We start from the raw sequence: 12,620 nt of genomic DNA, 5'->3' as shown, positions 1-12,620 counted from the left end.
AATAACAATCAAGAAATAATATATATTATCAAAGGACAAGTCCATCTAAATTATGCATATTCATCTAGTCTGCCCACTTTTACCAGAGCCTTGTATTCAAGCATATATAGCTGGCAAGCAGTGTCCTCTTGTGTGAAGCAATGTATCTAACAATCGATCTGAACTTTTAAAGCAAAGTGGCACAAGAGGAAGAATTTTTTTTTTTTGCGGAAAGGGGGGGGGAGGGGCATATCTGAGGTGATATGCAGTGCAATAGACACTGTGTTTCATGACATGCCAACTTATGTCACATGCAAACAGGGCAGTAAAGTAAGGACTAACAAACGTCTAAATATGGAGTAATTTAAAATGTATATCTAGGGAATGATGTGATGTTGACTTTGACACAAAATTTACTGTTCAATTTGATATTATATATTTAGCAAAGCTGTCTGAAACTCCCCCCCCCCCAAAAAAAAAAAAAAATAATAATAATAATAATAAAAATAAAAATAAAAAAATACATTAAAAAAAATAATAAAATAAATAAATACAAAATAAAATAAATTTATAAAAAATAAATAATGGTAATAAATTTTCAACAACTACAACACAGAAAAGAATACCTACCACATTATGGTGTTTGGGGAATTCAAATGTATAGTCATCTAGCAGTCTGTTGTTATAGGCATAGTCTTTGTGAGCTTCATTTCCATAGCTTCCATAGTAATCATAATCTTTCAACTGTAGATTTAAAAAATAAACAATAATGACATTCCTTACCACATTGCATATAAATCTGGTTGTTTATGAAACATTGGCCTAATGAATGAGATTCCAAAGATAGACACCAAGTCAATGCCACTTTATGAATTATGAAAACTTAAAAAAAAGTGAATTGCACCAAAAGTATAACAAGCAATATTGCTCAACACAATTCTCAATATCAAGTAATCAATTGGTATTCACATTATGCCACAAGTATAAACAGCATCAAGCAGTATTATTGCTCGACACATTCCACATTACCAGATACATCAAAACAAACAATATATTGGTAACTCTTTAACATAAAAAATTATCTCACCATTCATTACAATTTGTCTTTCAATGGATTTATTTTATTTCTATTTCATAATTCATTAATTTTGTGTATGAATGATTCTGACAAACCTCTGCTTTTCCCTCTGGTGAGAAATACCCTGGTCTTTCCCATCCAAGAGCTTCCTGATAAACACATCCAGCATCCAATAATACCTACAAGAAAAAAAATCATAGGAATCTGATTTTCCACAGAAATACTCTTTCGCAAAGGAGTTAAAATAAAACCAAGACATAAAAAGGGAAAAGGAAAAGTGACAGAGATGACATGATGGTTCTAGGATGACTTCAAAGGGATAGAAGAACTGTCCGTAGCTAGTTACAATGGTAGAATACAATTATGGCAAAGCTACCATAACTTTTTTGCCTTTACTTTCCACTATAACAAAAAAGTTGGATGTTTTTCAGTCATACTTGGACAAATCATTGACCTGTGTATAAAGACAAAGATTGTCAACTCCTGCATCAAGCGAGTGTATTATGTATCAACTAGAAATATAAAAAATCCACCCCCCCCCTCCAAGGCCACAAAGAAGCATTCAAAACTTGGTGCAGACACTTTCTACCACCTGAAGAAGACAGATTTCCCCATTGAAACATTTTGGAATTCAATAGAAAGTTTTGATCATTGATTCATAATTTCCCAGTTGTTGAGCTCAGACCAAAAGAATTAAATCTTCACTGTTCTATCCATGTGTCTTGAATATCTTTTTGAAATCTTGAAAGTGTGGAGCATTGTGGCCCAGTGGACTAGTCTTCTGACTTTGAAACAGAGGTCGTGGGTTCGAATCCCAGCCATGGCGTAATTTCCTTCAGCAAGAAATTTATCCACATTGTGCTGCACTCAACCCAGGTGAAGCTAAAGCCAGGGTAATAATAATAGCAGGGCCCGCTGGGAAAACAGTTTTCAGAGCTGAAGTGGCTTCCCTGGGTAAATATACCTATATTATTATTATTATTATCATTATTATAAGCTTTTTCAGCAAACCTGGGCATCATTTCAGCATCTTCTTGGTGATAGCAGAAAGTAAACATGTTCTAAGCCAATGAGATGCAAGGATTTTAGTTGTTTATAAGAGTTGTCAGTGAACATCACTGACAAATCGTTTTCATGAAACCCTCCTATGGAATAACTTTCCTGAAAGACTTCTTGTTCACAGAGGTTACTTACCTGATGAAGGGCATCTTTTCTCTTGTTTCTTCCTGCTAATGGTTGATCATATGGGAACACTGTGGAGTAGTTCTTAGCATATGCTTCATGACCTCTAGGTTACTTACCTGATGAAGGGCATCTTTTCTCTTGTTTCTTCCTGCTAATGGTTGATCATATGGGAACACTGTGGAGTAGTTCTTAGCATATGCTTCATGACCTCTAGGTTACTTACCTGATGAAGGGCATCTTTTCTCTTGTTTCTTCCTGCTAATGGTTGATCATATGGGAACACTGTGGAGTAGTTCTTAGCATATGCTTCATGACCTCTAGGTTACTTACCTCATGAAGGGCATCTTTTCTCTTGTTTCTTCCTGCTAATGGTTGATCATATGGGAACACTGTGGAGTAGTTCTTAGCATATGCTTCATGACTCTAGGTTACTTACCTGATGAAGGGCATCTTTTCTCTTGTTTCTTCCTGCTAATGGTTGATCATATGGGAACACTGTGGAGTAGTTCTTAGCATATGCTTCATGACCTCTAGGTTACTTACCTCATGAAGGGCATCTTTTCTCTTGTTTCTTCCTGCTAATGGTTGATCATATGGGAACACTGTGGAGTAGTTCTTAGCATATGCTTCATGACTCTAGGTTACTTACCTGATGAAGGGCATCTTTTCTCTTGTTTCTTCCTGCTAATGGTTGATCATATGGGAACACTGTGGAGTAGTTCTTAGCATATGCTTCATGACTCTAGGTTACTTACCTCATGAAGGGCATCTTTTCTCTTGTTTCTTCCTGCTAATGGTTGATCATATGGGAACACTGTGGAGTAGTTCTTAGCATATGCTTCATGACCTCTAGGTTACTTACCTGATGAAGAGCATCTTTTCTCTTGTTTCTTCCTGTTAATGGTTGATCATATGGGAACACTGTGGAGTAGTTCTTAGCATATGCTTCATGACCTCTAGGTTACTTACCTCATGAAGGGCATCTTTTCTCTTGTTTCTTCCTGCTAATGGTTGATCATATGGGAACACTGTGGAGTAGTTCTTAGCATATGCTTCATGACCTCTAGGTTACTTACCTGATGAAGAGCATCTTTTCTCTTGTTTCTTCCTGCTAAAGGTTGATCATATGGGACCACTGTGGAGTAGTTCTTAGCATATGCTTCATGACCTCTAGGTTACTTACCTGATGAAGGGCATCTTTTCTCTTGTTTCTTCCTGCTAATGGTTGATCATATGGGAACACTGTGGAGTAGTTCTTAGCATATGCTTCATGACCTCTAGGTTACTTACCTGATGAAGGGCATCTTTTCTCTTGTTTCTTCCTGCTAATGGTTGATCATATGGGAACACTGTGGAGTAGTTCTTAGCATATGCTTCATGACCTCTAGGTTACTTACCTCATGAAGGGCATCTTTTCTCTTGTTTCTTCCTGCTAAAGGTTGATCATATGGGAACACTGTGGAGTAGTTCTTAGCATATGCTTCATGACCTCTAGGTTACTTACCTGATGAAGAGCATCTTTTCTCTTGTTTCTTCCTGCTAATGGTTGATCATATGGGAACACTGTGGAGTAGTTCTTAGCATATGCTTCATGACCTCGAGGTTACTAACCTGATGAAGGGCATCTTTTCTCTTGTTTCTTCCTGCTAATGGTTGATCATATGGGAACACTGTGGAGTAGTTCTTAGCATATGCTTCATGACCTCTAGGTTACTTACCTGATGAAGGGCATCTTTTCTCTTGTTTCTTCCTGCTAATGGTTGATCATATGGGACCACTGTGGAGTAGTTCTTAGCATATGCTTCATGACTCTAGGTTACTTACCTGATGAAGAGCATCTTTTCTCTTGTTTCTTCCTGCTAAAGGTTGATCATATGGGACCACTGTGGAGTAGTTCTTAGCATATGTTTCAGTTTCAGTTTCAGTTTAGTTTATTTCATTTCCATTTTCTGATAATAAACATAACAAACATATATATACATATGTATAAATGTACAAAACAAAATAAGTGTTATAAGTATACTTCAATAATCAATTAACAAATTCGTAGGAAATAGATGAAATGTATACAATTTTTGTTCGAGATACATTTTGATGATTAGACAAATTATAGATTACAGTAAGCATGTGAAAATGAAAATGAGGGACTTATTAAAAAGCGAAGCTTGTAATTGTAAGCCCCTTAGGATAAATTTGTAGTAATCTTAATCGTATGTAATTAAAAGTAAAGTAAGACAATCTAGACCATATATGAAGAACGGCAAAATAGGTTTGAATAACAAGGAAAGAAAGAAAGGGGGGGCAGTACCTACATAGGTTAGAGGAATAAGGGAATATTAAATAACTGGGGGAAAAAACAAAACAAAAAGAAACGATTATGTGCCCAGCAGAAAAGGAAAGGGGAGGAGAAAGAGAAATAGGGTCGAGAGGCAAGTATCGTGGAAAAGATAAAGCAGTTCATGTGTTTCATACATTGTACTCATTAAGGAATGAGAGTTTTAGGTGTTTTTTGAAGGTGTTTATATTTCTATATTGTTTAAGGCTTTGGTGAATACCATTCCAGTATTTGGGACCTGTATAAATGATGGTTTTTTGTGCGAGTGTGGTTCTAGTGTGGTTCATGACCTCTAGGTTACTTACCTGATGAAGGGCATCTTTTCTCTTGTTTCTTCCTGCTAATGGTTGATCATATGGGAACACTGTGGAGTAGTTCTTAGCATATGCTTCATGACCTCTAGGTTACTTACCTGATGAAGAGCATCTTTTCTCTTGTTTCTTCCTGCTAAAGGTTGATCATATGGGAACACTGTGGAGTAGTTCTTAGCATATGCTTCATGACTCTAGGTTACTTACCTCACGAAGGGCATCTTTTCTCTTGTTTCTTCCTGCTAAAGGTTGATCATATGGGAACACTGTGGAGTAGTTCTTAGCATATGCTTCATGACTCTAGGTTACTTACCTGATGAAGGGCATCTTTTCTCTTGTTTCTTCCTGCTAATGGTTGATCATATGGGAACACTGTGGAGTAGTTCTTAGCATATGCTTCATGACCTCTAGGTTACTTACCTGATGAAGGGCATCTTTTCTCTTGTTTCTTCCTGTTAATGGTTGATCATATGGGAACACTGTGGAGTAGTTCTTAGCATATGCTTCATGACTCTAGGTTACTTACCTGATGAAGGGCATCTTTTCTCTTGTTTCTTCCTGCTAATGGTTGATCATATGGGAACACTGTGGAGTAGTTCTTAGCATATGCTTCATGACCTCTAGGTTACTTACCTCATGAAGGGCATCTTTTCTCTTGTTTCTTCCTGCTAAAGGTTGATCATATGGGAACACTGTGGAGTAGTTCTTAGCATATGCTTCATGACCTCTAGGTTACTTACCTCATGAAGGGCATCTTTTCTCTTGTTTCTTCCTGCTAATGGTTGATCATATGGGAACACTGTGGAGTAGTTCTTAGCATATGCTTCATGACCTCTAGGTTACTTACCTGATGAAGAGCATCTTTTCTCTTGTTTCTTCCTGCTAAAGGTTGATCATATGGGAACACTGTGGAGTAGTTCTTAGCATATGCTTCATGACCTCTAGGTTACTTACCTGATGAAGGGCATCTTTTCTCTTGTTTCTTCCTGCTAATGGTTGATCATATGGGAACACTGTGGAGTAGTTCTTAGCATATGCTTCATGACCTCTAGGTTACTTACCTGATGAAGAGCATCTTTTCTCTTGTTTCTTCCTGCTAATGGTTGATCATATGGGAACACTGTGGAGTAGTTCTTAGCATATGCTTCATGACCTCAAGGTTACTTACCTGATGAAGGGCATCTTTTCTCTTGTTTCTTCCTGCTAATGGTTGATCATATGGGAACACTGTGGAGTAGTTCTTAGCATATGCTTCATGACCTCTAGGTTACTTACCTGATGAAGGGCATCTTTTCTCTTGTTTCTTCCTGCTAATGGTTGATCATATGGGAACACTGTGGAGTAGTTCTTAGCATATGCTTCATGACTCTAGGTTACTTACCTGATGAAGGGCATCTTTTCTCTTGTTTCTTCCTGCTAATGGTTGATCATATGGGAACACTGTGGAGTAGTTCTTAGCATATGCTTCATGACCTCTAGGTTACTTACCTGATGAAGGGCATCTTTTCTCTTGTTTCTTCCTGCTAATGGTTGATCATATGGGAACACTGTGGAGTAGTTCTTAGCATATGCTTCATGACTCTAGGTTACTTACCTGATGAAGGGCATCTTTTCTCTTGTTTCTTCCTGCTAATGGTTGATCATATGGGAACACTGTGGAGTAGTTCTTAGCATATGCTTCATGACCTCTAGGTTACTTACCTGATGAAGGGCATCTTTTCTCTTGTTTCTTCCTGCTAAAGGTTGATCATATGGGAACACTGTGGAGTAGTTCTTAGCATATGCTTCATGACCTCTAGGTTACTTACCTCATGAAGGGCATCTTTTCTCTTGTTTCTTCCTGCTAATGGTTGATCATATGGGAACACTGTGGAGTAGTTCTTAGCATATGCTTCATGACCTCTAGGTTACTTACCTGATGAAGAGCATCTTTTCTCTTGTTTCTTCCTGCTAAAGGTTGATCATATGGGAACACTGTGGAGTAGTTCTTAGCATATGCTTCATGACCTCTAGGTTACTTACCTGATGAAGGGCATCTTTTCTCTTGTTTCTTCCTGCTAATGGTTGATCATATGGGAACACTGTGGAGTAGTTCTTAGCATATGCTTCATGACCTCTAGGTTACTTACCTGATGAAGAGCATCTTTTCTCTTGTTTCTTCCTGCTAATGGTTGATCATATGGGAACACTGTGGAGTAGTTCTTAGCATATGCTTCATGACCTCAAGGTTACTTACCTGATGAAGGGCATCTTTTCTCTTGTTTCTTCCTGCTAATGGTTGATCATATGGGAACACTGTGGAGTAGTTCTTAGCATATGCTTCATGACCTCTAGGTTACTTACCTGATGAAGGGCATCTTTTCTCCTGTTTCTTCCTGCTAATGGTTGATCATATGGGAACACTGTGGAGTAGTTCTTAGCATATGCTTCATGACCTCTAGGTTACTTACCTCATGAAGGGCATCTTTTCTCTTGTTTCTTCCTGCTAATGGTTGATCATATGGGAACACTGTGGAGTAGTTCTTAGCATATGCTTCATGACTCTAGGTTACTTACCTGATGAAGGGCATCTTTTCTCTTGTTTCTTCCTGCTAATGGTTGATCATATGGGAACACTGTGGAGTAGTTCTTAGCATATGCTTCATGACTCTAGGTTACTTACCTGATGAAGGGCATCTTTTCTCTTGTTTCTTCCTGCTAATGGTTGATCATATGGGAACACTGTGGAGTAGTTCTTAGCATATGCTTCATGACTCTAGGTTACTTACCTGATGAAGGGCATCTTTTCTCTTGTTTCTTCCTGCTAATGGTTGATCATATGGGAACACTGTGGAGTAGTTCTTAGCATATGCTTCATGACTCTAGGTTACTTACCTGATGAAGAGCATCTTTTCTCTTGTTTCTTCCTGCTAATGGTTGATCATATGGGAACACTGTGGAGTAGTTCTTAGCATATGCTTCATGACCTCTAGGTTACTTACCTGATGAAGCGCATCTTTTCTCTTGTTTCTTCCTGCTAAAGGTTGATCATATGGGAACACTGTGGAGTAGTTCTTAGCATATGCTTCATGACTCTAGGTTACTTACCTGATGAAGAGCATCTTTTCTCTTGTTTCTTCCTGCTAATGGTTGATCATATGGGAACACTGTGGAGTAGTTCTTAGCATATGCTTCATGACCTCTAGGTTACTTACCTGATGAAGAGCATCTTTTCTCTTGTTTCTTCCTGCTAATGGTTGATCATATGGGAACACTGTGGAGTAGTTCTTAGCATATGCTTCATGACCTCTAGGTTACTTACCTGATGAAGGGCATCTTTTCTCTTGTTTCTTCCTGCTAATGGTTGATCATATGGGAACACTGTGGAGTAGTTCTTAGCATATGCTTCATGACCTCTAGGTTACTTACCTGATGAAGAGCATCTTTTCTCTTGTTACTTCCTGCTAATGGTTGATCATATGAGAACACTGTGGAATAGTTCTTAGCATATGCTTCATGACCTCTAGGTTACTTACCTGATGAAGGGCATCTTTTCTCTTGTTTCTTCCTGCTAATGGTTGATCATATGGGAACACTGTGGAATAGTTCTTAGCATATGCTTCATGACTCCTCTCCTCAATCCATGCCTTATCATAAACAAGAGATCTTGAAAACCGCCTGAAAATGTAAGATCATGAGACATAATGATCTTCATTGTTAGATTATTTCTGTCTCAATGTTACAGATAAGTTTGATCCAGATTGATAAAAGAAACACATTTTGGAAATGGAAATACCTACTACTAAATATATGGCAGTGTATCCTATTGCCGGACACCTTTATTTCAGTGCTTTAATAATGACAACTAGAGGAAATACAATAAAGAAAAATTCGCACTTGCTATTCCAAATATTATGAAAATTATAAATATGGTAAAATTATTTTATATTTACCAACCATTTTCTTTGCATCGCACTTGCCGCATACCCCTCCACGAAAACAGTTATTTTCGTGCGTGACAAATTACATCATGATCCCGGACGCGCGCCGGACAGGTAAAGATATTCTTGATTATAATGATGTAAGAACAAATTTGTGTGATTTTTTCTTCTTATATCGATATCATGAGTAAATTCTAAGTTTTTGTTTGCTGTTCTCATATCGATTCTGAGCAGATGTTGGTAATAAATTCGTGTTTGATAACTTATTTTATTTTTTCTTGTTAGCTGCATGTTTCATGAAACTTTCCAATATTATGCTCGTTCGTATCGAGACGCTGTTCAAGTTCTATCGATGCGCTGCCAATCGTCAACGGCTCTATACTCACGCTAAACCTCGCGCACGGGTACCTTGAGAACTAGCCGTCGACGATCACCCACAACACCACACCTCATCATTCGGTCGAAGGAGCGGACGAGATTGAAATTCGGCAGATCAGACCCATATATTTCCGTTAGAAAATATATCAATTGTTAATGCAAAACTATGTTTTTTGATATTTTAAGCATTTTCTGTCATTTTAGGGATAAATAAGGTAAAAGTTGGATTTTTCGCCTTGTTTTTGCAATCCTGTTCTATGTATTGCTCTGTGAAATTGAATTGCGGAAGTCTTACGGTACGAAATCGTTTTCGAACGCAGTAATATGCGCGTCCGGAATCATAATAGTGTCCGGTAATACAATATGTGACTATACAATAATAAAAATATTGATATTTATAAAGCGCTTTCGACCAAGATGCCAAAGCGCTGAAATCAAAGACATAATTTGTTTTTAAACGTTGCATGTCTTACTCATGATATTAAAATGCAACATATGTATATGCAACACAGGTTTGGAAAGGGGGGGTTCAACCCCATATTTTTTTCAATAAATGTGTACAAAAATGTAACAAGTGGAACGCCTCTGGCAGTCTCGCCTGCATTACGCGATTTAATATAGCAGTAGTGCTAACTTTGAAAACTACTATAACATAATCATTCACAAAAATATAATGACATAATACCACATTCATTGACCATAAATGACATTTGAACGGTGACTTAAGACTTGTCAACTACACCCATGTCCACATTTCATTCACTCTATCCATAAACTTTCAAAGTTATGATGGCAATTCAACAATTACCCCAACATGGCCTAAGTTTATTGACCTTAACTGACCTTTGACCTTGGTTTTGTGACCTGAAACTCACAGGGGATGTTCAGTGATACTTGATTACTCTTATATCCCAAGTTTTATGAACTAAATCCATAAACTTTCAGAGTTAGGATGGTAATTCAACAAATACCCCTAACACGGCCAAAGTTCATTGACCTTTAATGACCTTTGACCATGGTCATGTGACCTGAAACTCGTACAGGATGCTCAGTGATACTTGATTACTCTTATGTCCAAGTTTAATAAACTAGATCCATAAACTTTCAGAGTTAGGATGGTAATTTAACAAATACCCCCAACACGGCAAAAGTTCATTGACCTTAAATGACCATTGAGCATGGTCATGTGACCTGAAACTCTCACAGGATATTCAGTGGTACTTGATTATATAATGTCCAAGTTTCATGAACTAGATCCGTAAATTTTCAAAGTTATGATGGTAATTCAACAAATACCCCCAACTTGGCCAAAGTTCATTGACCCTAAATGACCTTTGACCTTGGTCATGTGACCTGAAACTCAGACAGGATGTTCACTAATACTTGATTAACCTTATGTTTAAGTTTCATGAACTAGATCCATAAATTTTCAAAGTTATGATAGTAATTCAACAAATACCCCCAACTTGACCAAAGTTCATTGACCCTAAATGACCTTTGACCTTAGTCACGTGACCTGAAACTCGAGCAGGATGTTCACTAATACTTGATTAACCTTATGCCTAAGTTTCATGAACTAGGTCCATATACTTTCTAACTTATGATGTCATTTCAAAAACTTAACCTTCGGTTAAGATTTTGAAAATAATTCTCCTAACATGGTCTAAGTTCATTGACCCTAAATGACCTTTGACCTTGGTCATGTGACCTGAAACTCAGGCAGGATATTAAGTAATACTTGATTAATCTTATGTTCAAGTTTCATGAACTAGGTCCATATACTTTCTAAGTTATGATGTAATTTTAAAAACTTAACCTTCGGTTAAGATTTGATGTTGACGCCGCCACCGCCGTCGGAAAAGCGGCGCCTATAGTCTCGCTCTGCTATGCAGGCGAGACAAAAATGACCATCTGATTGTGATTTAATAATTGCCCCTGCATCATATCTTAAACAATAACTAACTCAGAATCTTATGTTCACTACGCCACTGCTGAAAGTAGCAATAGCCTTGTGGTTGGGTATGGAACATCCCTATCTCTGTGTGACGTTACTTAAAATATTTCAAAAATGTGGCTAACTTTTTACCGCAGTTTACGTTCTCACCTGATGTCATAGCCATACATGTCAAGGTCCGGCCTTCCATTGACCACCCACTTAGCAAGCTCCCTGCCACACCCTCCTCCAAGCATAAGACCAGAGCTATTGAAGGCACATCCATGGTAGAAACCTCTTAATTCAGGTGCCTCACCAAGCAGTGGTTTGTGATCAGGAGTGAAAGACTCTGGAAACATAATACAATGATATGGGTTTAGAAAGTACAGCATTACATCAAACATAATAATGATGACAATATGTGATATTCTTAAATACAAACATTTTTAAGTGCTGGCAATATCATTCGTCAATGCAATGGAAGGGGGAGGGCCATCGGGCTAATAGCCTAAATCAAAATTATGTAATATTGAGTGAAAAAAATGTTTTGAGTTTGTATGAAAAATTAGAGCATAAAGGTGTTTAATATGAAAGGTTACAAATTGATGTGCATTCAGTATAAATCAAGTGGGATGGTTTCTTTGACCTTAAGTAAATGCTGGAAGTTTGCATCAAATCTGAACAAGCCTATACACATAGCAAGAATTACAAAAAAATTAAGGCAATTAAGTTTGTTCTCACCTATAATAATATGAAGGTACATGGGAGACATCTTAGACTCACCAATAACAATGACCATCAATGTGAACAAGCCTATACATACAAACATACATACCTGGGCCACACACTGTAGACTTGATACCTGTCTCTCCAATGACAGGAACACGATGGACATGACCGTCAATGTGAACGCTGAAGACATCCCAGTCAAGATCGTAGAGAGAGAAGGCAAAATCGTTACTCATCTGAACAAAAGAAAACAAATACAAAAAACAAAACTATCATTTCTTTTTATCCTTTCTATAATCACCAATTATGTTTGGGAACTGCGCTTAGGCCTTGTGGTTTGATTCTCATAGTTCTCCATTTTATTTTCAGTTTTAATTATATTTACAAATTACTTTATTTTTGCATTATGTTAATTTTAGAATTAAGAATAAAATAATTGCAATTATTAGGACAAATGCATTTTGTGGATCTGAAATGTGGAATAATGTACCAGAAAAAAATCAATCGTAAAACATCAGTTAATTCCTTTCAAAAATCACTGACAGAAAAAGTAGTGCAAGAATTTAATGAAACTGAATAAAATGTTTCTTTAGTGTATATATGCCTGTAAAAATGTCAATATGTTTTTTTTTTAATCTAATCTTTCGTGCCCATTGTACTCTTATTGAATTAGTTGTCAGTACAGTGTATGTTGAATGTGGTCTTTAGAAAACACATTTAGCATGTATCCATTTATTTGAAGGGTTATACAGTAATATGCACAGGGTGCCAC

General features: G+C 37.3%; 1 protein-coding gene across 3 annotated transcripts in view; it reads right to left on the bottom strand.

Annotated features, from left to right (window-relative positions):
* Nucleotides 1–12,620, bottom strand: part of LOC129278088 (sarcosine dehydrogenase, mitochondrial-like) — a 30,858-nt gene that overhangs the window by 8,369 nt on the left and 9,869 nt on the right. For all 3 annotated transcript variants that reach the window (XM_064109907.1, XM_064109908.1, XM_064109906.1), the window contains exons 7-11: nt 11,955–12,084; nt 11,291–11,468; nt 8,404–8,545; nt 1,153–1,236; nt 610–723 (exon numbers count right to left, since the gene is read on the bottom strand). In XM_064109907.1, coding sequence (XP_063965977.1) covers nt 610–723; nt 1,153–1,236; nt 8,404–8,545; nt 11,291–11,468; nt 11,955–12,084 — 648 coding nt within the window. The remainder of the gene's footprint in view (nt 1–609; nt 724–1,152; nt 1,237–8,403; nt 8,546–11,290; nt 11,469–11,954; nt 12,085–12,620) is intronic.

Source organism: Lytechinus pictus, chromosome 15, assembly GCF_037042905.1.
Source record: "Lytechinus pictus isolate F3 Inbred chromosome 15, Lp3.0, whole genome shotgun sequence".
NCBI classification, from domain to species: Eukaryota; Metazoa; Echinodermata; class Echinoidea; order Temnopleuroida; family Toxopneustidae; genus Lytechinus; species Lytechinus pictus.
Note: the sequence above shows the minus strand (reverse complement) of the source record. Positions and strands in the feature narration are given on the sequence as shown.